A 27,860-nucleotide genomic window follows, 5' to 3' on the forward strand; every position below is an offset into this window, starting at 1 on the left:
TGCCCAACAAAGGGAATCTTAAAGTCAAAAAAGCTGCTGAGCAACTGCATGTAGAAAAGCCCAACAGATTAAAAATAAAGAGCAAACAACTGAACTTAAGAGCCATTAAATTCAGAAAAAGTGTCAGGCTTAGCCAATACATAGAGAAACAAACAGTTAAACAAAATTTACCAAATCAGCAAAGATTAACTTGGTGGTGTGGGGATAGCAAAACTTATGATGGATAGAGTACATTTTTGGTAGCCTTTCTGGAGGGCAGTTTGGAAATGTCTCAGGAGTCTTATCTCTTGGTGTCATAGAACTGATCCTAAGGAGATGGTCAGAAATATGTGAAAGTAAGGAAATCCACAACTGGACAGTTTATAGCACTGGACTCTTTAATAGTGCAAAATCAAAGGTAACTTTAAAATCCAACAATAGGGGTATGGTTGAATTAATGGATAGGTCCACGCACAGTGAGAAAATTAATGAGAGACTTGATGAAATAGGAGGTTCTGTGTAGGAAAAGCAAAGCATATTCAAGTGCAGCCATATATGATCTTGGTGCTAAAAAAATGTGTACACACGCGTAAGAGGAGGAAAAAAGACGCAAGCAATGCTCCAGTGTGAACTTTATTGCTAAAGGTTAGGATTACAGGGGATTTTCACGGTTTCTGTGCATTTGATATTGCCTAGGCTTTCTATTCTAAACACACTAATTATCAGAGAAGAAAAGTATCCTGAAGTGGGGTTCTGGCGGACGGTGTACAATCAGTTACGAATAAAGTAAGTTTATTTGCATTTGGAACCCTGAATCGTTCAGTCTCTGCTGCCTGACCTCCTCCTGCCTCGACTCCTGGACCTAGAGGAGCTCTGGCTCCGGCTGCCCCGGCCACGGCTGCGGCCCCTCTTCCTGCCTCGGCTCCGTGAACTGGGCCCGTCGCGGCTCCTCGACAGGTGTTTGTGAGACTTCTTCCCCCGGTGGCTGCTCCTCCTCTTCCTCTCGGCTTCCCCGTTTCTCTTGTAGGAGTGGACCGGGCTGGGGCTTCTTCGCCGCCGTGGCCTCCCATAGTACTCATCGTGGTGACCCGTCCTCTCTCTCCTCTCCGAGCCCTTCCCAAAGGATGAGCCGGTCCGATCGGGAGACAGGTAGATGTCTCTGTTAGCTTCCCAAAACTCATTGTTGGGATTTCTGAACACATGAAGAAAGTTGCAGTGTTTTCCTCTTGGGCACTGGTGTATTTCAAATAAACCTGCAACGGCACAGTGAGGAAATAGAATTTACTGCTGGCCCTTTATCCAGTTTAGAAGGTACACCGCCGACGTTTGGACGTGACAGACCTATCTCCTCCTGCGTATTATTTCAAAGCGGCTTATGTAAATTGATGTCATAGCTCTGGTGCCCAGAACTGCAAAAACATTCAAACACTCTAACAAACGGCACTGTGAACGGTAACAAAGCAGAAGGTGTTCATTAAGCCGAGTATCCCGGTCCCCGACCGGATGGATGAGGGTGTGGAGTGCGACCGACCGAACGCATGGTGACCACATCGGGGGGTTTTGAGGGCTCCACCGTCCCACTGATAGACGGTGTAGATCCCTAATTCACACCGAAGCACCAGCCCCTGGGAGTCCCGGGACAGCGCTTGGACAGCGTGCTGGTGGCAGGACAGCTACTGTCCAGAAGGGAGCCCTATCAGAAGTGGAGGACTTTGTATTTTTTCTTTATACTTTAAGGAGAAGATGGTAAACATTGGCCTCATGCTCTTAAATTTACCAAGTGCTTTTAGTACGGAAGATTCTTGTCAAAGGTGAAATCTACCCGAACAACTTAGTGGTCCTCTTGAGGCTTTCAAACTTTTTTTTTTTAAAGTTCGTCAATTCCCCAAATATGTAAAACGGTCAAAAAAAAAAAAAAAAGGCGAAGTACCTCCACACCACACATTATATGCGAAAACTCAAAATCGATCCGAGTCCTAAATGTAAGACATGAAACCGTACAACTCTTTGAGGAAGACATACAAGTAAAATCTTCATGACACTGGGCTGAGCAATGGATTCTTGGGTATGACACCAAGAGTACAGCAAAAAAAAAAAAAAAAAAAAAAAAAGATAAAACAGATTTCATCAAAATTATAGACTTCTATACTTCACAGGACATCGTCAAAGTGAATGGGCAACCCACAAAATGGGAGCGAATATCGGCCAATCATATCTGCAATAAGGGGCTTCGACAGATGGAAGAGTAAAACCCCATGGTAAAAGGACAACCTAATTAACAAGGGGCAAGGTATCTAAATAGGCCTCTCTCCAAGGAGGACACACGTATGGCCAATCAGGAGGACGCACCAAAGACGCTCAACATCATTAATTACTAGGGAAAGTAGCAAAGTTATTTTAAAAAAACAGGTGAAAGAGTCTCCTGCTTTGGGGGAGCCGGTGTCGCACTCGGAAGCACCTCACCGAAAGGGCACGCCGCGTTCCCATGAACTGACAAAAATAACCGCCGGCAGGGAAACGCCAGTTCCAGCTCTTTTAGCCCGCAAGCTCTCAAACCTCAGACGTCATGGTTCTTCTGCTCTCCAAAGCAAGGAACTCTAAATTCTTGTTTTGCCCCCTTCAATAAATGGTTTTTAAGTGACGGCATCCATTAAGACCAGGCTGCCAGAGATAAAGCCTTCGTAAATTATGGATTTTGTTTAATGAGAGGTTTTAAGCAGGCAAATGTAAAGCCAAGAAAAGTAAAGTGTAAGAGAAGTGCTCCCCTAAGGCCTGGACAGTTTCATCCCTGTTTCCAGAAGAGTTCAACGATAAATAGTTGGCTGAGCTCGTCTGACGGAAATAAAAAAATAACAAGGCCTTGAGAATTGCTGGCTACTTAGAGGACTGACTCATCTCTGGACTCGGCGGCCACAGTCTGATGAGTGAGCCTCACTGCGCCCTGGCCACACCCTACAGCTACAGCCGACCTCTACTGCACAAAACATGTCTTTCAAGCCAGGCAGGAAATGCCATCATGTTTTAAGGTGGCAGGGATGACCGAAAATTCACGAGGGATAGAGATACGGGAGAAAACCCAGCTTGCATGAGGGGAGCCCGTGAGGAGAGGTCATCTCTGACGTGGCCACAAAGAAAAGGCAGCTTCCCGCAAACACAACTCAGGCTTCCTGAAGTTTGAGGGCTCGGGATGAGGATGAGACGGTGGGAATTCTAGCCCCAACTCTGTCACGGAGACGCCGTGACTGCAGCCACCTCATCCACAGCGTGATCTACAAGCTCTATTACAGACCTAAAATGCAAGGGTCTTTACGTAACGGTCTCTGCTCGTCTAGTGCATGAGGCACAAGCTAGGTTTTGCCCCTTTAAGAGACTCTTCTCAGGGTGCCCGGACGGCTCAGTGGGTTGAGCATCCGACTCTTGATCCCAGCTCAGGTCTTGATCTCAGGGTGAGGGGGTCAAGCCCCGCACTGGGCTCCACGCTGGGCATGGAGCCTACTTTTTTTAAAAAAATGGTTTTTTCCCTTAAAAATGTCCCTTTACACAATAGCAGAACTACTGGGGTAAAATCATCGTGTTGTATTTTACCACAAATTGCCATTTTCCATCGGGTCACTGGACAGAATTCGCACTGAAGCTGCCGTCCTGCATACCATCGTCCGTTAAACAGAGAGAGGGCTGCCTGGCATTCTTCTTCCCTTCAAAAAAACACAAATTAAAGGATGCATTTTACAGTAACTTTCTATTATGTAGATGACCCCCACTGTTCATTAACTTTCTTATTAGTTTATCATCAGACCACCAAGTTCACTGCTTTTGTACTAGGGAGTCCTCCTTAGAGCATTCAAGCTCCTGAAGCTCACAATTTATTCAGGAATGCTTTTTTGCTAACCCTCCGAGAGGTTCTGATGCATGGAAATCGGCTGGAGTCAAAACTGCTTAAACCAATAGATTGGACCATTAAAAATGCAGAAGTGTTTCCCATCATCAGAGCCTCTCCTTTCTCAGCTAGGATTGCTGTTTTTCTTATTACAGTGGTTAATTGATCCCATTAGCCACGGCGGGGCCCAGACAAACAGCAGGACAAGCAGAAATGATACACCAACTGCTCTCTTAGGGGGCCGAAGGCATACCAAGATTACACGGGGCTTCGGGGCTTCGATTTCTGGCTTTTACAATGTACCCTTTTCTGTTCTCTATGCTAGCCACTCCCTTTTCAGTTTGTATTTTAATTATGAAAACTATGTAAGTAAAAAAAATAACCACTGTAAAAGATTCAAAACTATGTTAAGTATACAATGCATGAAATGCAAATGCATTCTCAAGTCCCTTTGGATATCTCTATCAGCTCTTAATATTACATTTTTAAAAATAACACACACGTGAAAGCCATCTATTTAGTGGGAAAAACCCAGACGGCAACATAATTACACTACACTGTGACAAAATGTGAAGATATTTATGTTCAGAATACTTACGATTGATACTGAACATACACATTGCCCCTCAGATGAGGTTCCAAGTTGCAGCTGACCTAAGGAGCAATGAAGAATTTATCATAAAAAAGGAGAAAGAAGGAGGAGGAAAAGAAATCCTCCAGTCATCACAATGCACTTTGTCCAAGGTAACACTACCAAAAGTAGTTAACATTTGAAGATTCCAAAATCCAGCTACCATGCCACTCCCAGGCCTATTTAAGGCATGCTTCAGCACACCACACCATTACAGGCCCCAATTATTTGATGCCTGCTGATCCAGATTCGTTTTTCATGAATGTGAAATGCTTCACACGTACATACAAATACAGAGAACAAAAATCAACCACCCAATTTCAAGATGAACGCTTGCCATTTTCAACTAAGAATGGTTAAATATGCAAAACATTAAAGACCCAGTTGAAAGCCTTCTGCCTAGCGTCCCTTCCCCATCACATGGATGAGCACAAACTAGCCTGAGGCTGGTGTATCCTTCACATTCCAAATGCAAACAAATATACGTGCACCAATCCACACAGACACAAACATGCATATCCATATGTATACAGACAGGCACATACACATACATCTGTGCATAGAATCATACATGTTATGTACAGACATCTATTATAAACATATGGGTAGACTTTATGTGAATATATGGGTATATTTATGTACACGTATGCAAAGAAACCCATATATGTATTGGTAAACAATGCACAGGACTGCTTTGTACATTTAAAATTTTTAACAAAGTATATTTTACATTTTTTCCAAATATCATCACATAAACATGACTCATTTGAACTGTATACTGGGTATATCAAAATACCAAATTCATTTATCCACTCCTCTAATGAGGACTATCATCATTAGATAGGTGCTTTCAATTTTTCAACAAACAGTGCTGCAGTCAGCATTCCTGAACATGTCTCTGTGGATACAAGGATTTCTAAGATGCATGACCAGAACTAGTGTGCCAGTCTGTAGGTTCACATGTATCTTCAACTTCACTAGATATTGGTAAACTTCTTTCTGAAGTGGTTTTACTAATTGACACATCCTTGCCCACTCTTGGTATTAACAGAATTTATCATTTTTTACCTGATAGGTGTAAATAATCTCATTTAATAAGCACTGTTCCTATTATTAGGCTGAGCATTTGATCATTTGTCTTCAAAAATGACAAATCTGGACACACAGATCAATGGGACAGAACAGAAAGCTCAGAAATAAACCCATGATTATATGGCCAATTAATCTATGACAAAGGAGGAATGATTAAGCAATGGGAAAAAGCTTCTCCACAAATGCTTCTGGGAAAACTGGACAGCTACATGCAAAAAAAAAAAAAAAAAAAAAATGAAACTGGACCACTTTCTCACACCATACACAAAAAATAAACTCAAAATGGATTAAGGACCTAAATGTGAGACCTAAAACCATAAAAATCCTGGAAAAGAGCACAGGCAGTAATTTCTCTGACATCGGCCCTAGCAGCATTTCTCTAGGTAGGTCTCCAGAGGCAAGGGAAACAAAAGCAAAAATAAACTACTGGGACCACATCAAAATAAAAAGCTTCTGCATAGCAAAGGTAACAATCAACACAACTAATAAAAGGCAACCTGTGTAGTAAGAGAAGACTTTTGCAAATGACATATCTGATAAAAGGTCAGTATCCAAAATATATAAAGAACTTATATGACTCAAAGCCCAAAAACCAAATAATCCAATTAAAAATGGGCAGAAGACATGAATATTTTTCCAAAGACGAATACAGACAACCAACAGACACATGAAAAGAAGCTCAACATCACTCATCATCAGGGAAATGTAAATCCAAACCACAATGAGATACCACCTCACACCTGTCAGAATGGCTCAAATTGAATAGAAATAAGTGTTGACAAGGACGCAGAATAAAAGGAACCCTGGTGTGCTGTTGGTGAGAATGCACACTGGTGCAGCCACTGTGGAAAATAGCATGGAGGTTCCTCAAAAAGTTAAAAATAGAACTACCATATGATCCAGTAATCGCACTACTGGGTATTGACCCAAAGAAAATGAAAATGCTAATTCAAAGGGATACATGGACCCCTATATGTATAGCAGCATCATTTACAATGGACAAATTATAGCAATAGCCCCAGTGCCCATTGATAGATGGATGAGGTTGTGGTATATATACAATGGAATGTTACTCAGCCATAAAAAAAGAATGAGATCTTGCCATTTGCAACAACCTGGATGGAGCTAGACAGCATAATGCTAAGCAAAATAAGACAGAGAAAGGCAAATACCATGATTTCACTCCTATGTGGAATTTAAGAAAACAAATAAAAAGCGAAAAGCTGAAAAACTCTTAACTACAGAACAAACTGATGCTTGCCAGAGGGGAGGTAGGTAGGGGGGCTGGGTGAAATAGGTGATGAGGATGAAGAGTACACTTATTTTGATGAGCACTGAGTAATGTATAGAATTTTGGAATCAGGGGATCCCTGGGTGGTGCAGTGGTTTGGCGCCTGCCTTTGGCCCAGGGCGCGATCCTGGAGACCCGGGATCGAATCCCACATCGGGCTCCCGGTGCATGGAGCCTGCTTCTCCCTCTGCCTATGTCTCTGCCTCTCTCTCTCTCTGTGACTATCATAAATAAAAAATAAAAAAAAAAAGAATTTTGGAATCACCATATTGTACACCCGAAACTAACACTGTATGTTAACTATGCTGGAATTAAAATAAATAAAAATAGACAAATCCGATTTGTTTTTATTTAATGGTATAAGAAGGTCCTCAGATATTGATACAAATGATCAGCTTTTATTTTCAAAATGAATCTACAATGTTACAAATTTGTTCTACAGTATTTTTGTTAGAGTACTCAAAAAGAGGCACACTCCATAATGATAGTTTATAACATCATCCTTAGAAAGACGAGGAATGCTAGTTTATAACATCATCCTTGAAGACTAAAAAGGCCTTAGGAGACCACATCAGTTTCACCAGCGACCTCAGAGATCATTTAATCCAGTTGTTCCCAAGGACCCATTAATTTTCCATTAATTCAGTGTTTTCAAACTTCTCTTATTAAGAATTTACTAAAGAGCTGTCCATGTAAAATTGCCAATGTGATTAGCATGAGCTTGGCTGATAAAATTCTAAACCGAAGGACAAAAAACAATAAACCACACCGTGGGGCAGCCCTGGTGGTGCAGCGGTTTGGTGCCGCCTGCAGCCTGGGGTGTGATCCTGGAGACCCAGGATCGGGTCCCGCGTCGGGCTCCCTGCATGGAGCCTGCATCTCCCTCTCCCTCTGCCTGTGTCTCTGCCTCTCTTTCTGTGTAGATGAATAAATAAATGAAATCTTTAAAATAAATAAATAAATAAACCACACCGTGGCTAGCAGGTGCAGCCTGTTCTAAGTAATGCTGTGACTTCCACTAACCAGGTGGAAGTTTTGAAAGCAGCTCTGCCACTGACTTCACAGAAGCAATACAATGTAAGGACCCCACGAGGGAAACCACTGATATAGTCTAATGCCCTCCCTTTTGGGACGAGGCAAAAGCAGGAAGAGGCAAAGTGATATGTGCAAAGGCACAGAGCTAGTCAAACCATGCAGATCCCCCAGCATGCTATGGTGCCATGCGGGGCTGGCCCTGTGGCTCTAGTGATCACTGCTTGTGCTGAGAAGCAGTGTGAAGACCGGGAGGTGCATGGAACACAAATGGAAAGGGAAAGAGAAATTTTAAAAGATTTTTAAAGTTAGGAACTCAGGGGCACCTGGGTGGCTCAGTCAATTGAGCATCTGACTTTGACTCAGGTCATGATCTCAGGGTCCTGGGATTGAGGCGTGTCAGACTCCCTGCTCAGCGGAGAGCCTGCTTCTCATTCTCCTGCTCCCCCTGCTTGGGCTCTGTGTCAAATAAATAAAATCTTAAAAAAAATTTAAAGAGTGGAATTAGAGGAGCACCTAGCCATCTCAGTGGGTAGAATGCTCGACTCTTGATCTCAGGGTCTGAGTTCGAGCCCCACATCGGGCTACCTGCTCAGCAGTCTGCTTCTCCCTCTCCCTGTGTGTGTGCACACGTGCTCTAATAAATAAAATCTTAAAAAAAAAAACAGTTGTGAACTCACTGTACATTAAGTACAGCTTTGCATTTCATGAGTGCTGATGCTTAGCAGTCGCTCTGCTGTTTCCTGGCTGTTCCAACTTTCCCGTCATTGCTAACTTGCAGGAAAAAAAAGTCATGATTTTATTCCTTTTTTTCTTCCCCCTTCAAATTATGGGGCATTTCCCCCACCCTACCATAGCAAAATCATTCCGGTTTGGATCTGATCAAGTCACAAAGTGGGAGGCCTCACTATGCTAGGATTCGAGCCCGAGGGTCCCAAGAGCAGCTACTAGTACCTCTGCCTTTATTCGTGCCTTGAGGAATGTTTTCCAATAACTGTGTACTCTGAAAGGCTCCTTTTCAGCCGGTATGCTGCATCACAAGCCACAATTTGGGGAACACTATGTTCAGTACTGAATGAATAAAAACAATGTCAAAAGAAGGAATCAAGGTTTCTGTTCTTGGGTAGCTCCAGAATGAATTAGTACCTGGGGTGGAAGGTGCAAGCAAGTGCCATTATCATGAGGCAAACTCAGTAAGTGGAGGGGTGTTACACTGTGCACGCTGCAGCTCTAGGTGAGACCCACTACAAAGGAAGGGACAGCTGCCTTCTCCGTCATATGCAGCCTCTACATGAACGGTGGGATGCCTATCTGCAGGACCTTACGCAGTTCTGATTTCATGTAGTCCCTCTACCGTATCAGCAGTGAGGGGTGGTAGAAAGGGAGAAGGAAGTCACATTTACTGAGAACCCGGGCGCCCAACTTTGGACCAGGCATTGCACCATCACACACGCCCCGCCCAGGCAGACAGCCTGTGCCCTAGCGCTCATGTCCTCTAGGGCACTTTGGTGGGAAGTGAAGCAGTCCCCTTCTTCATGTGCATCGTGCACACCCACCTTGAACTGGATCACTTTCCCCACGTTCTTGAACTCCGGAAGCACGTCATCATAGAAGTCCAGGAACTGCTGGTAGGTTTCCTCTTCACTGTACTCTAGGCTCGCGTCTGGGTCATAGTCATCCCTTCTGCACTGCTCCATCCCAAACGTTGTAAACATGCTTTTAATAAGAAGTGTGGGGCTCGAAGATGGGAAATTGTGTTTACGTGAACACCTGCATATGAAAGGAGAACTTAAATGCAGCACTCCAAGAGTTAGAAATTGTACATCAAAAGTTCCCTTTAGGGGCACCTGAGTGGCTCAGCTGGTTAAGCGTCTGCCTTTGGCTCAGGTCATGATCCTGCGGTCCTGGGATCAAGCACTGCGTCAGGCTCCCTGCTCAGTGGGGAGCCTGCTTCTTCCTCTCCTCCCTACTCATGCTCTCTCTCATTCTCTCTGTCTCTCACTCTCTCCCATAAAATAAATAAATCTTTAAGAAAAAAACTCCCTTTAAACTTTGAGAGACTTCTCTACAAGTCTCTCTTCTTCACTGCAAGATAATAAACCCCATTCAGATGTCAAAGTGTAACACTGAAACTGACCAATAGATCTGCTCTCGTTAAGATGTCAAGTTGGGAATTACTTCCATGTCCATATGCCATTTGGCTGCCTTTTGATGAAGTTCCCAAAGTGTTACACATGTAAAAGCATAGGAGGAAAGGTCCACTGACATGACAGGCTGGGGTGACGGGCACAAGGATACCATATGTGGGACTCAGGAGGAAGGTGAGAACAATACAATCCTGGTTCTATACAATCTTCAACTAACTCAATGCTTAAAGAACAGGGTAACCTACGAGTTTCGAGCTAATGGAATATTTCAATTTCACATGTGTACACACAGCATTTCATAGTTATCATGGCATTTTTCTATTTCTTCCTCTGATCCTTGCAGCCTGTTAGGACAGTCAGGGCTTGCATCTTCCCCACTTTGCAAAGAGAGAAGCAGAGGCCTAGAGCAGCACACTTATCCAGGGCACCTGGCTGGTAAGAGGGGGCTGGGAAGGCGGGGTTAAGCTACAGTCTAGTGCCTGTCCATCATACGACATGATGCACAGACTTCCCATATAATGGAGGCTAAGCATTAGGAAGAACGATTTTCTTTTCAGAGTTTAAAGTGCGCCACACCAGGTTGTATGTGAGTAATTTAAGTCTTCTACAGGGGTTTACTTTATTTACTTCCCTCTCTGAAAAGGAGAAGGAAGAGAAAATGTAGTTCAAGGTTCCAAATCACCGGATTTTCCTGATTAGGTTTCTAGTTATTAAAAAATGGGTTAAGGCAAAAATTTTAGGAAAAAAAGCAATCCCCAGAAATAAGGAAGAAAAGAAGCTGAAGAATAAGGCAAGTGTCAGCAAAATCAATTACTGTGAAATGACTAAACGTTTAACTCCCACTCACTTCCCATGTCTATAAACTGACATCTGTGCGCCCAGTGAGACAACGCACCCAGAGTGCCCCCCCGCACACCGCACCCAGCTCAGACATGTGCAGTGTCCAGGAATGTGAAATGTTCTACTTTCCAAAGGACCCTCCTAGATGATTCAGTAGCAACCTTGTGATAGATCCATCTTCCCAAATATAGCTACCAACTGCACAAAGAGTGAAAGTTCAACCTGACCACAAGTGTTAGCAAATCCAAATTTTACAAGTAGGAAGCACAGACAGATTTAAACATGGAACCAATTTAACAGGGTTAAAATTCTGCTCGTGGGATTATTATATCTGAATGAACCTGGCTCTAATTCCTAGAGTGTCAAACGAGCATGTGAGTTTGGCCCAGGGCCCAAGTCCCTGTTTAGGGAAAATCCCCACTTGGCTTGGAGACAGTCCGCACAATCTGTGTATACTCAGGGCTAGCCCTACTACAGCCCCTCCTGAGAAGTCGGCTAAGGCAAGAGGTATTTGGGAAGGCAATCTAAAGGTGTGATACCAAACCTGTTTGGTTCCCAGAATCACCTGGAAAGAACCGAGATTTCTGAGGTTCTGTCCCAAACCATCTGTCAAGACCTCAGGGTGGGGAACCATATTTTCAAAGTAACTCCCCACCTGATCCTGAAGGTCAGCCATGTTTGGGAACCCCTGGTTTAGGCCATGCTATGTACTTAAGATGCAGATAACTTGAATCAAGTTAAGATTGCCATGAAATCACAGTTAAGACATCACCCTAGCCCAAGGTCAGCCACTGAACCGTGTGGTCTCCAGATGCCCCTTTGGGCATAGCTAACCCACTATACCCTTTTCTCTTCTTGAGGGAGCTCTCGAGTTGCCCACTACCTTTGTCCTTCACAGATTTCAAGATACATGCTGAAATGAGGCTGCAATCATTTATTGAAGGTCTCTGTGAGAACATTTTCAGGGAAAATTATGTAAGCAGCTGTTAATAAGACATCTATCGAAGTTATGGCCTACCTCCTTCCTCAATGTCTTTACACAGTATTGCATGGGAGAAAGATATAGAACCTAATGCCTGGAAAATCTGTCTTTCCAGAGATACCACACATTCTTCCTTTTTGGTAAGAACTAAATTTCCTCTTGGGCTGTGTTACAATCCAGTGCCAGGTGTACTGCACACTCACAATAACTCACTTTCTCCTCCTTTCCTTGCTTTCCATGTCTTTCACTACACTTAGTGCAATAGATTATGAGCCCTCTTTAAATCACTTCTGGAAACCAGTGAGTTAAAATAGCTATCCTGATATGTAAGTTTTACCTTTCATCAGTGATCATGTTTTCAGGAGGGTGAAACAACAATAAAAAAACCCGGAACTCCCCCTCAAAGCTGTGACTCCAGAAGTATCAGCTCCAGAAAGGTTCTAGAATTGACCTGTGGACTCATGACAAAAACAGAACCACCAAAGAAACACTTCGGTGATGAAGTATCTGTCTGATGATGTGACAAGCCTTAACAGAAAACAACAGCTGTAGGATCCTGGAGCAAGTCAGCATGGCTCTCTCTAAGAGGGGAACAGTCTTGTTGTTGTCTGAAAGGATGGTGCTGCATTTTGTAACTGCTCATTTCATAGAATTGTATTTCACAATTCATCACCCGAATGATGAAAATACCAAACTGCTCTCATACTTTGATGGCAGTGATAGTGAAATTTCACATGCCTATGAAAATATGAAATGTTCCCAAACTAACCTGCTCACTGTCACTATGTCCTTGGAATGACTCTCAGGGCTGTGTGAGCACCTGACGGACTCTTCTCCTTTCCACAAACACACACTGCCCACGGATGTCCTGAAACCCTTCAGGATACACCCCCTTCTCTCGTTCATGCCCATCCACAGGGGAATTTAGAATCTGATGACCACAGTCTTAAGATTCAAGGTAATGTTGGAGATACATCATAAAGGAGGAAACCTGCAGCTAGAAAACCTACCCACACAGATGTGAATTTATACTGAGTCCCCATTGTCTTTCGCAGGTACTTCCCATGTTTTCTTTGCTGGGGGGTGTTTAATGCCAATGATTACTATTTCTTGATGAACTAAGCCTAAGTGTAGGAAACACTTCTAAAGGTAAAAAGGGGAATAAAGTCTCTTCTTCTTTCCTTAGTTCCCAGTTCCTCAAGAGGAGGCTTTCACTACTGACCACATCCTATGAATCCTTTCACAGATATTCTGACTTTACACAACCCTAGTCATGAACCATAAAAGGAACTACGCAGCCTGCATTAGGGGCTCTCAGTCCTAGGGCACACAAGAAACACCAGAGGACATTTCAAAAGTAAGGCTGCCTGCGTCTCAGAGATTTCCTCAACTTGAGGTAGGACATACATTTTTTAAAGCTTTCTAGAGGATTCTCATGTGCACCTGGGTTGAGAACCACTGCTCTTGGGCAGCCCCGGTGGCCCAGCGGTTTAGCGCCGCCTTCAGCCGGGGGTGTGATCCTGGAGACCCGGGATTGAATCCCACGTCAGGCTCCCTGCATGGAGCCTGCTTCTCTCTCTGCCTGTGTCTCTGCCTCTCTCTCTCCATGTCTGTCATGAATAAATAAATAAAGAAAAAAATGAAAATCCAAGTATAACTTAAAAAAAAAAAAAAAAGAGAACCACTGCTCTTAAAAAATATAAAAAGGCATGAGGGCTTAACTTCAAAAAGAAAAATAAGAGGAAGAGAGAGCAAGTTTATATTTTCAAAGAAGGACATGAAACTCATGGCATGGTTAATTTTATGAATAAAATAACATGAATGAAAACACAGAGTTTTCTCATTACATACATATGAATCTGCCTATTCACGTCCCTTTCAGGATTAATAGGATCCTAAGAAACAATTAGATGTTTTCTGCAAAATGCTTAGTAATCACCAGATTTTGTCTTGGATAGACTATCATAAATTATTTTTCAACTTTTGAGTTGTTCATTTTTTTTGAGTTGTTCATTCATTAATAAGCCAAATGATAAACATCACCAATGCCTGGCACATAGTAAGGATTTAAATATTTGCTAAAGGGATCCCTGGGTGGCGCAGCGGTTTGGCGCCTGCCTTTGGCCCGGGGCACGATCCTGGAGACCCGGGATCGAGTCCCATGTCGGGCTCCCGGTGCATGGAGCCTGCTTCTCCCTCTGCCTGTGTCTCTGCCTCTCTCTCTCTCTCTCTGTGTGACTATCATGAATAAATAAATAAAATCTTTAAATAAATAAATAAATAAATAAATAAATAAATAAATAAATAAATAAATAAATATTTGCTAAACGAATGAACCGACACTTAGTTCTCCATGTGAATGGCTTGTTTCAAAAACACGGAGCCAAAAGAGGCAGCCAGCCGAGTGCCTCAGAGAATAAGGACAACCACAACAAAATGAAAATACCAGCCAACACTCGGGACAGTGTTTGCCATATGCCTGGCACGGTGTCTGGGTTTGCCCTGCATTCACTCCTTGCAGCCTCACAAACTCCTCCAAAAGGAGAGACTATTTTTCATCCCCATTTTACAGATGAGGAAACTAAGGCTCAGAAGGCTTAAGTAACTCTCCCCAACTGACAGCTGCTTAAGTCAGTTTTTGCACCCAGGCTCTGTTCCTGAGTCCAAGCAAACAGACTGAGAATGGGGAATGAGAAAACTTTTCCTCATTCACTCGGGTCCTGTCTTTCACAGATAGCCTTGGGCATGCCAATTTTTTTAAGTCTCTTCTGTGCATGGTGTTGGCCACTCAAAAATAAGTAAATAAAAATAAATAAAGCCAAGCTGCTCCGGTCTCTTGAAATATGTTCTTTCTCCATCCAAATTGTCCCACGTGGACTCATGCAAGCACAGGAAGAAAACAAAAAGGACAAGGTCTTCATGAAGCTGTAGAGGAATGCAAAGGAAGCCCTATCAGAGAACTAGGCTGAGCCTACCCAGGGAACATGTACAGGAGGAGCAATGTGACTGGAGAAGCAGCAAGAAAGCAGCAGATACCTGACTGGGAACCTCTCAAACTCAAGCCCGTGCTGCACCCCCAAAGAGAACAACCTCGACATTGTGATCCACTGAATTCTGACCCGATAAAGCAAAATTAGTTACCTATCTCCAAATCTGCATGCTCCTGTTTTACTGTAGAATGGACAATTAGCTCGATCTTTCTCCATTATCCTTAAGTCGATGGGTGGTTCTGGGTTTTGCCATGTGGCACCATTTTCCAACTGTTGAAAATAACCGTGACTTTATTGGTGGTGTAAAAATCCATGAAGAACTCCATGTTTAAAATGTATGCAAATATTTTGGCCAAAAATAAAAAATAGATTTAAGAATATATACATTTAGGTCATAACAGGCAATCCAAACTTCACGAACAATTGCCCGGAGACATGCACCGTGTCTTTCCTGGCTCCCAGTCATCGCCCATCATCAGGCGTCAGTCACTGTGGCTACCAGGAACTGTCACCGAGGTCTCCCTTCTGCCCAGCCATTCTGAATGAGGTCAAAGGACTTGTCAGGGAACCACCCCTGAGAGAGACCAAAGTTGCTCTGTAGCAAGTCAAACCATTTATTTCAGGACAACAGTGTGTGATGCTGCTCACACACACTGTAAGGACTATAAATAATACAGTCCAGAGAGGTAACTTGATACCATTTGCTTTTGCTCATCAAAAAACTTTTGCTGCTGTTGTTGCTGCTGTAAAAATCGCAGAGCTACAAAAGTGATTCTGATACTCAGATGTGACCTAAATAGCTTACCACAAAATTAACATTATACTGGAAGAACCGTTTTTAAAGAAATGTTCACTGATCTCTAATTCTGAATGAAAGATTTGAAAATACCTCATTTTCAGCCTGCTCCAGCATCTTCTGCACAGCTTCCTACAAATGGTGCAAACATAGGACTAATGAAAACCTGCAAGTCAGGAATGTCACGTCTGGTTTCTCTGGTTAAGAATCTCTGTAACAATTAAAAACATAAAAACAAAAACAAAACCCCACACACATCAAAGGTTTCAGGTTCTAATTTGCTTTCTACAGCACAGATCTTCTGAAAAGCTTTCAAAGGACATATAGCTGAGACTGTTTATTCAAATAGGACATTTATTAGCTCCCATTGCAAAACAGTCTTATAATAGTTTCAGTTAACAGTAATACTTAGCATATTTGCTCATATATACCACATTCTAGCTTTTAAAATGAGTGATATAGTATCAGAGAATTATTATAAAATGCAATGCTTAGATCAAACATCATCAACACGTAACAGATATTAAAGTATGACATGAACAGCAGTAACTCGGGTTGATGAAAAAGATCAAACTTTTCGGTAAGGCAAAGGAAGTCTTACAATGTGCCAGTAAATTTTGAGCTGTCATTTAAACAAGTTTTAAATTATTCTTGACAGACTTCTCTTCCCTAGCCCCTTAAAGCATTACATAAAAGACTCCTCTGCCTTGCTGCGTACTTGAGAACGCTACCAGGACCCCTGGTTAACTTAACATGCTCACCAGGCAAATCTGGTTCTTCTCCACCCCCAATCACCTGAACACCCCACATCTCCATAAAGGACATTGCCGTTTGCCCCCTTGTTTGGACTAACAACCTAAAAAGAAGAACTGGAATTCCTCTCCTTTTCCTTCCCCTCCCTGTCTGTTCAACCATACACCTCACATCTGTAAACTTATCCTAACTAAGCACTGCCCTCATCCAAACCACCATCATGTCCTATCTGGAACAGCAGTCTTCTAACTGGTCACTCTATTTCCATTCTTGTCTCCTTGGTCACCGCTCCTGTTCTCCACCCCCCTGACCTGTCTTTATACAAAAGTTAGAATGATCTGTTAAGGGTATAGACATGAATTAAGTGAAGTCAAACCCTGCTTAAAAACCCTGCTAATGGCTTCCCATGACAATATAAAACGCAAACTCCTCCTTCCAGTCTAGGAGGCCTTACATGATCTGACCCTGCCTACCTTCCTGACCCCTTCCCTCACCACCCAACACTCTCTCCTTTGGTCTCCAAGATTCAGGCATCCTGACATCTTTTCAGCTCCATGCTCAGGCCTCTTCCCTCTGCCTGAACCCCTTTCCCCAACATTTTTGCACTCAGGTGTCAGCTCAAACCTCAGCTCCTTGGACAAGTCTTCCATGACCAGGCAATTTAAAGAAGTACACATCCCTACCCCACTATCACATGACTCTGTTTATTTCTTTATAGCACTTAAAATTATCTTTTTTGCTTACTCATCTGGCTCCCCATCTCAAAAACTCAAGGAGAGCAGGGACTGTATTTTTCACTGCTTTATCTCTATCTACTAGAGAAGTATCTAGCACACAGTAGAAACATGACTGCATATCCCTTTATACATGCTTAGAACCTACTTTATCTTACCTGCCTCTCCATAAGGTCTCACTTGTCTTCCTTTGAAAGAAAAGCCTGTGCTTTTTTATAAGGCTTAACTTTAATCTGATGCCACAAAGGCCTCAATTGAGAACACTCTGTTAAAATGGGAATCGAGGGACACCTGGGTGGCTCAGCGATTGAATGTCTGCCTCTGGCTCAAGGCATGATCCCAAAGTTCTGGGATCAAGTCCCACATCGGGCTCCCTACAGTGAGCCTGTTTCTCCCTCTATGTTTCTGCCTCTCTGTGTGTGTCTCTCATGAATAAACAAATAGCATCTTTAAAAAAAAGGGGCGGGGGGAATCAATTACTCTATAAAAAAATGACAAGCTCCCAACAATTTCCCTGCCCCCTAAAACATTAGCATGGCCTCGCCTCATCTATAATGCAGCGCTCGGGATCCCTGGGTGGCGCAGCGGTTTGGCGCCTGCCTTTGGCCCAGGGCGCGATCCTGGAGACCCGGGATCGAATCCCACGTCGGGCTCCCGGTGCATGGGGCCTGCTTCTCCCTCTGCCTGTGTCTCTGCCTCTCTCTCTCTCTCTGTGACTATCATAAAAAAAAAAAAAAAAAATCTTATAATGCAGCGCTCAAATGAGGGTGTTAAAGATTTGCACTGCAGGGGTGCCTGGGTAGCTCAATCACAGCTGAGTGTCCAGCTCTTGGTTTCGGCTCATGTCCTGATCTCATGGGTTATGGGATTGAGCCCCACATCAGGTTCCATACCCAGTGGGGAATGTGCTGGAGATTCTCTCCCTCTAGCCTTCCCCCCTACTCACATGCTCTCTCTCTCACACATGCTCTAAAATGAATAAATAAATCTTTAAAAAAAAAACTTGTGCTGGATTTAACATGACTAAGATATAGACAAATGCATTTTATTCCATGATGAAGTGATTAACTACCCACTTTTATGCTATTCAAACTTGGGAATATGAGAGAAAAGATACATCCTGATGAATCAGTCAAGGAATGATGAGCTGTGGGATCTTGGAAATAAATACACTATGTTAAGGAATAGCAGCAAAATAAACCAAAGCATTCTTTAAAAGATCCTGGAAGATATTGTACATATACCTTATAGATTCTTTTTTTTAAATAAGTGACTATGTGTTAGCTACAACGGCCTTTATAGCCAAGTTGGAAAAGAAGTCAAGATTTAGCAACAAAAAATATTTCCTAATTCCTCAGTATGGTAATTCCTGATTCTTTTTGGTCAATTCATTCTTGCTGACATGTCATAAACAGTTAAGTGTTTTACTGACTAAGTCAATGTGGACATGACACAAAATATTCTGTAAGTGGGTCAGCCCATATACAATGGAACCTCAGAGAAACACTTTGGTGTGAATGTCAAGAGCTAGAGCAAAAAAACATTGGCCCAAGAGTGGGACAAAGTGTAAAGCAGGGCCAGCTGCCTGTTTTTCAAAATAAAACCAATAGAGTTTAATTGGAACACAGCCACAACCATTTATTTACATATTATCTAAGGCTGTTTTCATAACCCACCAACAGAGCTGGATATTTGCAATGGAAACCATATTCACCATAAAGCCTACAATATTGACTCTCTGCCTTTACAGAGAAAGTCTGCCAATCCCTGGTATAAAGGGGAAGTGGAAGAAGCTGAAGGAAAACCTTAATTTAAGGTATCTGCCACTGCACAGACCCAAAGAGGAGATAAGGAAACTCTAGTGTGTATCTGTGTTAACGCAGGACCCTGCCTAAACAGGGAAACGAAGCCCCAACCCTGTGATGCCTGCAGCTTACTCTGCAGCCCACCCAACAGCATATCTGTGCACCGTGAGGATACGCAGTGCGTTTATCCTCCTGTGACAGGAATCACCTCTCTTTCTCTCTTCTCCTGCAGCTTCTGCTCCTCCTCTTCTCTCTCTCTTCTCTGCTGCTCTTCCCACTCTTCCTTTAACTTTCTCTTTACCGGAAAAAAGAGAGAAAAGGAAAGGTAATTCTTGTCATTCACTTTCCAAAAACACTTAACATACAGGGCAGATAAATGAAAAACTTTAACACTGGTGAAATGGCTAATATCCATTTTTGTTAAGTTCAAGATCTATAACTCCTCCTAAGAGCTATTTTAGTTAACTAGTTAGTTGGCCATCTGATTAACCTCCTACCTCTTGTTCTTCCTGCCGTTTTCTAGCCGCCTCTTCCTTTTCCTTCTTTCTTCTGAATTCTTCTTGTGCCTTCTGCTCCCGAAGCAACCACGCTTCATGTAATTTTTGCCTATCAATGTAATGATATAATCAAAAAAGAAATGAGCACTAATTTACAGTTACATACAATGATAGCAAAATGACATATTTGAGAATGATTAAGGTATCATGAAAGATTTTCTAGAAAGCAGTTAAGTGGAGGGATAAGAGGAACAGGCTATGAGTAGTGATCTCAGAAAAACACTACCTCACTAGCTCTCTTCCCAGAGGGTTAACAGGTGAAAATCACCACTTCTATATTTCCTATCCATGACATCTTTTATGTAGAACAAGGACACTATGACTCTCTCTTTAGGATGACCATTGTGATGTTTAGGTGTCGATAAAGACGCCAACAAATCTCAAAGCACCATCTAGCTTTTCACGTTCAGGAGGTCCTACCCTTCCTCTTCTATGCATTTTACAAGCAGCAAATGTCAGACTGCGGCACTTTGAAAACCCAGCATCTACTGCCCTCTATCTTCACACTGCTCCTCTAGACAGGTAAGAGCCTCCTGTAGCTTGTCCCCAAACACCTAAAGTGCTCCAAGAAGGGAATATAAAACTATATCTGATCCTGTCTTTAAAACAAAGAAAGCTAGGGGTTTGAAGATGACAAGGAGTCATACAAATAAATTAACAGGTGTCTAATTTACTTTTTAAAATGACCAATTATAAGCAGATCTTATCTTAAAATGGCAAGCATCTCAGACATCCAATATCACAAGTTTCTAATTGAAAGATGGGTTACATTTCAAAAGTTGAAAAGCCAATCAGGTGTTTAGAACCTAGATTGCATTTTCCCACTTATTTTGTAAAAGGGAATTGAATTACAAGAAATGGCTCTGTATCACTTCAGCAACTTTAGGCATTAAATACAATTTTATGTATGGCCGGGGAACCTATTCACAATTTCAAATACCCTATGGGAAAATATATTTCATTTCTAGGAACACATCTTTTAACCATGGTACAGGCAGGCACACTGCAGAGGTCAATGTTCCTGTGCACATTGTAGGTTATGTATAGATATTTCAGTGTGTAGAACTCTGATTTATAAACCTTTTGAGGAACATATTAATTATATATAAACCGAACCAAAGTGCATATAAATCTAAGACCTCAAAAGAACAAAATGTTACACACTTTAAAATTTAATAACCTGAATATACTGCCAAGAACTAAAACTGTAGAACTCTGCTCGCATGGCTCCACCAAAACCCCTGCACTAGGAGGACTTGAGGAAACTCTAGCATGGCTTCCAGCCCAGCAAAGAGCAAGGCTGTGTCCTCCGGCTGATCCCTGACCCCAGCCCCTCCTCCTCACCCTCGTTAAAATGCCTGCCCCAGAGAGCTCAAAGCTGAGAGAGCTCAAAGCTGCCAGGAAAATGGACTATCTGCTCTAGCTAACACAGGATCATAGGCCCCTGCCCTTCCTTTCATAGAGCATTTACTAAAAAAGGCTTCTAATTATGAATAAGTCTGTCTCAAGGACCTGGGAGCCATTACTGGGAAATGTCCCCTTTAAGAAAGACAAGGCCTGTGTCCCAGTGTCTGTGAAAGGCTAGGATGCGAACTTCCCTATCTGCCTGCTAACAAACACAGCTGGCCTAGTCCCGTTTACGTGGACCAACCCTTGATACTTCCCCACCTCTCTATTTCTCCAGGGCCCCTGCACAAATCAGAATGGGGCTCTACTCTTGCCCCTACAGTCAGGGGTAATGGAATACAACCTGTTCTCACGACTTTAACGTCTGCCTGTGTTATTCTCTGATGCCATACCTCTGCTTCAAGGCAGTATGTAAAGCCATACAGTATTTCCACAATTAATTTTCCTGCTTTTCAACGACATACTATCATGTAACTTGTGCAGGAACAAAGATCAAAGGAACACAAAGATGGGGTTATCTGATTGAAAAGAAGAACTGCAAATAAATGAGAAACCAAAAAAATGACTCCCTTATTTCATACCATAAATGTCATCCTCATCATCACAGAAATCTGGACCAACCAGAGTTATTTACAGCACCTCCTATATACTAACATGATGTTAAGTGCATAAAATTGCCACCTCATTTCATCTCCCCAATTCCATGAAGCAGGTACTAGGACTGATTTTATTTCCATTTTGTCTCCATATTTAAGAGGAGGAAATTAAGGCTTAGGGGGATAAGCAACTTGGACACAGCCAGTAAGTGGCAGGGCCAGGACTGGAATGCAGTTCTGGCTCATCAACTCCATGTTTTCAATCGCTAGTACATTTTCTTTTGGCAGTTTTGCTGACTGCACCTGTTTATGTGCTTAGGTGGAGAACGGGAGTGAATTACATGCAAAGAAACCACATTCCCTACTAAACAGCTAGAGAGCATCTATAAAGTTTTTTTTACTCCTGTTCAAATATATTTTTTTATTGTGGTGAAATTTACATACCATAAAATTTCGGATTTTAACCATTTTTAAGTGCATGGTTGAGTAGCATTAAGCACATTCACCTTATTGTGCACTACTGGAAAAAAAAAAAACCCTACCCCCTGAAAAATAGTAAGAGAAAAATTAGAAGATTTTCATCATCTTGGGATGGAGGAGGCCTTTTACAGTCCATATACCATGGTCAGGTATCAAGATGAAAGCTGATGACGTGAAAAACAAATTACAGTAAGTAATGCCATTAAGTCAAGTTAGGACTGATGACAAATATGAAAAGAATACATCACACATTTAATAAAGAGTTAATAATACCCTTAATCAGTAATAACCTTGCTTACATAACAAACTTAAAACAGTGTATCCCAAAAGAGAAAGCTGCAAGACTTAAGAAATATAAAATAGGTAATGAGATATATTCAAAAATACACAAACTTACTAATTGAGAAATGTACATTTGAAACAATGAAATGCATCTTTTCACTACAGGAGTTTTAAAAACTGATGCCCAGTTTGAGTAAAGAAGGTATAGGAATCCGGGCACCTCAATTTACTGCTGGAAGAGCTGCAACTGGGATGGCCTTTCTACCCAACCACCAACAGTTTACAGGTACTTATCCTATGATCCCAACAATTTCACTTCTAGACATTTTCCTGAGGTAACAACTGGGCAGTTACCAAAGATATATAAGAATGGATACTCATGGCAACTTTGTATAGAATTGTAAAAATACCGAGTATAAATTAATAGGTGTTATAAAGAAGACCCAAACTAGTTCATAAGGACTTTTAATATTTACTTTTTTCAATTTTTTTTCCCCACATTGGATGTGGAGCCCAACACCAGGCTTGAACTCACGACCCTGAGATGAAGACCTGAGCTGAGATCAACAGTCAGATGCCCAACCAACTGAGCCACCCAGGCGCCCCAAGACTTCAAATAAAACTGAGTTCATGAGAAGTGCTCCAATCGCTGCTGACCTCTCTATCTCCAACAGCTTCTCTTCTTCTAGGCGTTGTTCTTCAATAAAAGCATCCTCTTCCTCCTTCTGTAAGAGTCCTAAGGGAATTTAAATGTTTCATTAAATGAGCTGAATATTGTAAAACCAATGATTAAAAAAAAAAAGATAAAATCTAATCTTTACAATTATGGTAGGAATGTTTTTAAAGCCTTCTAATAGGAAGGGCTCCAACCAACTAAATTTGAAACAACTGTGAAACCCGAAAAGAATAATGGTAGATAACACATTAAATTTAAAAAATCGAAAAAAAAATAAAAATAAAAATAATAAAAAAATTAAAAAATGGTGGTTCTACAGGGATTCTCAAAAAGGCAATGGGCTATGAAAAGGAACATTCATCTTTACAGAAGAATGGCAACTAAAAAATGTAGAAAGACTGTAGTAGAAAAAGTCATCATTTTTGCAACCCCCACAGTAAGAACTGATTTTTTAAAAAATGCTAAAAACATTGGATAAAACCTTATTGGGAAGAAGATATTTACTTGCACCATCGCAAAACACCAGCCCACATGTAAGTACTGATTACAAAGGGGAAACATTCTATACAAGGGAGCCAGATGATTGGCAACATTTTGACCACTTGCAGCAATACTAAGAGTAGAACGACCTGACATCATAGTCTCCCTGATGTGGGTAATGAGAGGTACACAGCATCGGTTTTGTAGTATTTGCCATAAGGAGTGTAACTTGAAGCTAATCAGGAGAAGACAGGCTACTCCAGAATGCAGGGCATTCCACCAGACAACTGGCTTGAGCTTTTGACAATAATCAGTCTTGTTTTTTTTTTTTTTTTTTAAGATTTTATTTATTTATTCATGAGACACACAGAGAGAGAGAGAGAGAGAAAGGCAGAGACACAGGCAGAGGGAGAAGCAGGCTCCATGCAGGGAGCCCGATGTGGGACTCGATCCCGGGGGTCTCCAGGATCACAACCCAGGCCGAAGGCAGTGCTAAACCGCTAAGCCACCGGGGCTGCCCATCAGTCTTGTTTTGAGCAAGGTCAAGTATGGCCTGCATCTCACACCACTGAATTGTTGTTCCTTTGCTTGGCTACAAGTCTGATATAGTGCTCCTTATTCTAAGGAGATGCAGGCTGAAGTATTTAGGGGTGAGAGGTCATGACATTGGCAACTGACATGCAAAGGGTTCAGAAAAAATATGGACATATGTATCCATCTATATAGGGAGTAAAGCAAAACATTAACACTGGCAAATCTGGATAATGGGTTCATGAATGTTTACCATTTTTTCAACTTTCTGTACACTGGAACATTTTCAAAATAACACAGGAAAATATTTTTATTTCTTGTTTTTTAATTTTTTAAAAGGATTTTATGTATTTATTCATGAGAGAAACAGAGAGAAGGAAGAGACATAGGCAGAGGGAGAAGCAGGCTCCCCTGGGGAGCCTGATGCAAGACTCGATCCCAGGACCTCGATCTGAGCCAAAGGTATATGCTCAACCACTGAGCCACCCAGGCATCCCGGGAAAATATTTTTAGTATAATAATTATATATATTATTATACATATATAATATAGATTCCTATTCCAAATTTAAATTTGGGGGGAAAAGGAGGAAAACTGAAGTGAAGGAAATATAACAGAAGATCTCAGGGTTAAAGGAAAAAGATTTTCTGTCTGTCATGTATGTTGAGTATAGTTCTAATCAAAGGCACTCCCAGTCCTAGGTAATTACAATTTACTTTTCTTAAGCAAATAAACTTTATTATCTCAGCATCTGAAATCAAAATAGGTTAAAAAAAATTTAGTGTAAGTTCTAACTCACACAGAATAAAATCTAATTATTCAGATTATTAAATGAGCTAATGTACATAAAGGACCTTCGAGAGAACCTGGCATAGGGCCTATGATTGACTTACAGAGATATGCCCATAAACTAGACAGTGCCTGGCATAGCTGCTACTCAAAAATATCTGTCTGACTCACTCAACCCCTCCATCCTCCCAAAACCAAGCTGACACTCCTTAGAGGTGATCACTAACAGTACCAGGTATAGCATTTGCTCTACACATACATACAAATATATGCAAAGACACATGTAAGTATAGTATACCTAATTGTATCATACATACAATCATATGTATTAGAATCATGCAACTTGATTTTTATTCTTTTTTTTTTTTTTTTGATTTTTATTCTTAATGTCACCTTAATTTCTGACAAGGCAGCTCATCACAAGCTATTTCGAGTAGAACTGGATGCTAAAGAGGCTATCTGCAAATGAGGTCAAAATTCCAGAAACTCCTACCACTCATTTTCCAACTTGGTCTTACAGCAATTCTTATAGACTATGTCCCTATTCTAGCCTTCTGGGTATTGGTTGCCCATCCAATGTGTGCTACAATGAACAGCAATGTTTGGTAGGCCACACTATTCACGAAGCACCACTGAGTAAATAATTAGGAGTTGGAGTGGGCCAAAGTAGGAGCAGTAGTCCAGAGACAAGTACTTAGACTTAGATCTGCCATTAGCTGTATAAGCCTGATGCAGTCACTGCATTCTTCAACTGACTAGACTGCCAAAGGACATGATCCCACCCACACCTCTCCACAAAGGCTCACTCTGAAAGCACTCTGTGAAGTCAAAAGGGGAAAAAAAATTCAACACAATACAAACAATAGTTCTAGGATTTAGAACAGGGGAGAAAATAATTAAGAAGTTAAAAAAGAAGTTATATTGGAAAAACACAGGCTAAGTTAAAAAAGGTAGCTAAGATTATTGAGGGGAAGGGGGGGCGCAGACACCAAGGGCATCAATAACTGCAACCTACTCTTTTTTCCTTTTGTTTTTTATCCCTGATGCTTTGTCCTGCCTTTAGTGGTCCAGTTTTGAATAAAAGAGAGATGGTAACAGGTCACAGGTAAACACCCTGCTCCTCCCATTCTAAATATTCCAAGTATCGCTTCTAAAAATAATCAAAAAGTAATTAACATGTCTACAACTATGTTTCACATGGCTAGTGAATACTGAATACTGGTTACTTGAGGCCCTTGCCTGTGGACTGTAAGAATTGTCTAGATACATTATTGCAATGTACACAAGTACCAAATCATTACAAAGTAATCAGTTATATGTCAAAATAAATAAAAAGGTCTGAGGATTGCCTGGATAGTCTAGATGCAAACATAACACAGTACTGCTGTGCGATTTCAGTGCTTCCATCCACATTTATAACTAATATATAATTTTGTAAATTAGTACTAATTTTGCTGTATTAAACAGGCAGGTTTAATATATATTTGTTAGATTCTGACACGTGAAGGATAAATGATACCATAGCCAGTACAGATGAAGGTGCCACAAGCACTTTAATAGGAAAAACAACTGGCAAATAACCAGAGGGCAACAGTAGTGGCACTCCCAACTCCACTCAGTACCATATTCATGCTGTAAGCTTGTTTTACCTCATTCCTAATGTTACATTAATCTAAATTTGAATTTTACTGGATGTGTAATTTCACTTGGCTTTATAACCTGTACATGTATTGTTTTATAGTCTAATAAGAGTTTCATATCTGGTTTTATGCTTGTGTATATTTAAATGACAATAATAATTTGAGTCAAAGGGTCTCCCATGTTACTGAAGTTTGAGAAAAATTTGCAAAATGTGTAAACCCCTCAAGTCCTGCTGGTTTTAGATGAAGATATTCGCTGAATACTTACTATGTGCAAGGGCTGTGCTAGCTGCTGTAATTCATGATGTCTGCACCGGTAATACCAGATACTTCATAAATACACACAATCAGGGATTGATTTACCATGACGTCTTTCCCCCTTTAGTACTTTAATATCGTTTGTGAAATGGGTCTAAGATCACTTTATTTGGAAGGCAATAGGCGCAGCGATTTTTCAGCAGGTCAGTACTTGGCTTCCTCTGGCACTGGGGCTTCAAGTTAGGACGGGAGCGGAGAGAGCAATTTCATACACAGAAAACGGGCTAAGGAGCCGGTTACCTGAGTCTCTCAATCGAGCCAGTTCCTGCCGTCGTTTCTTTCGTTTCGCCTTTTTCAGGGCAGCCCTGTACTTTTTGTGGCTGGAAAATTGAAACAGGCACACACTAGCGTCAATTGACCGCACCTGCGCCGCTGCCAGAGCGTGCTCACGCGCCCCCCGTCGCCCCCCCGTCGCCTCCCGCCCCCTAGCCGCTCTGAGTGACAGGAAATCGCTCCGGTGCCCGGGAGTGAATTCTTATTTCCCGTGCTTTAATTACGGAACACGTATTCACTATCGCCTCGCCATTCCATGACCAGCCGGCAGGTCTTTTCCATTCCGCCACCTGTTCACCTCCTCGGATTACCTCAGCCCACAGGCGCCCCTGACAGTCCGGGGTGCATCAAGGGGAGGGCTCGAGCGGCAGCAGTGCCTCGCCTGCTTGGCCCAGCTCCCCTTTCCTTCCGGCTTGCACATCCTTCATCACCAGGCTCGGCTGGCCCCGTCCCGTCTTCTCAGCGGCTCATTACCCCCCCAACCCAGCTTACCTTGGTTTCTCCGGAAACATCATCTTCTCGGGAGCCGCCATCTTGCCAGGGCCACCACACCCCCAGCACCCCACCCGTAGGGGTGGCCGGAAGAGGCGGGATTAAGAGCAAGGGCGCGGCCGCGCGCAGGCGCAAGGGGGGGTCGGGGGGGGGAGCGTGCCTCCGCCGGGGAGGACCAAGTACGGAAGACGCCAGGTTCCGGGGGGCGGGTAGTCTTCCAGAACGCCCACCAACAAATGTCTTCTTCCCGAAAATTCTTTCGTGTCCCTGAAAGTAATTCTTCCCTCCTAGCGCTCCCCCACTGCCTTATCACTGCCTGCCCCCACACCATAGCAGTCTGTCTTGTGGCCAGGAAGTTAAAGTCCCATTTCTTTCTCGTTCCCATCCACT

At 42.2% G+C, this 27,860-nt stretch overlaps 1 protein-coding gene across 1 annotated transcript; it reads right to left on the bottom strand.

The window, feature by feature from the left end:
• Positions 1-596: 596 nt before the first annotated feature.
• ZRSR2 (zinc finger CCCH-type, RNA binding motif and serine/arginine rich 2) lies at positions 597-27,860 on the bottom strand. The gene is made up of 11 exons (XM_077889159.1): positions 27,471-27,860; positions 26,946-27,025; positions 22,929-23,007; positions 19,447-19,555; positions 19,158-19,244; positions 15,751-15,789; positions 15,013-15,131; positions 9,459-9,672; positions 4,455-4,510; positions 3,565-3,674; positions 597-1,232 (listed from the first exon to the last, which is right to left on the bottom strand). The coding sequence occupies exons 1-11, from the start codon at positions 27,509-27,511 to the stop codon at positions 799-801; spliced, it is 1,368 nt and encodes a 455-aa protein (XP_077745285.1). The 5' UTR covers positions 27,512-27,860; the 3' UTR covers positions 597-798.

Source organism: Canis aureus, chromosome X, assembly GCF_053574225.1.
Source record: "Canis aureus isolate CA01 chromosome X, VMU_Caureus_v.1.0, whole genome shotgun sequence".
NCBI lineage: Eukaryota > Metazoa > Chordata > Mammalia > Carnivora > Canidae > Canis > Canis aureus.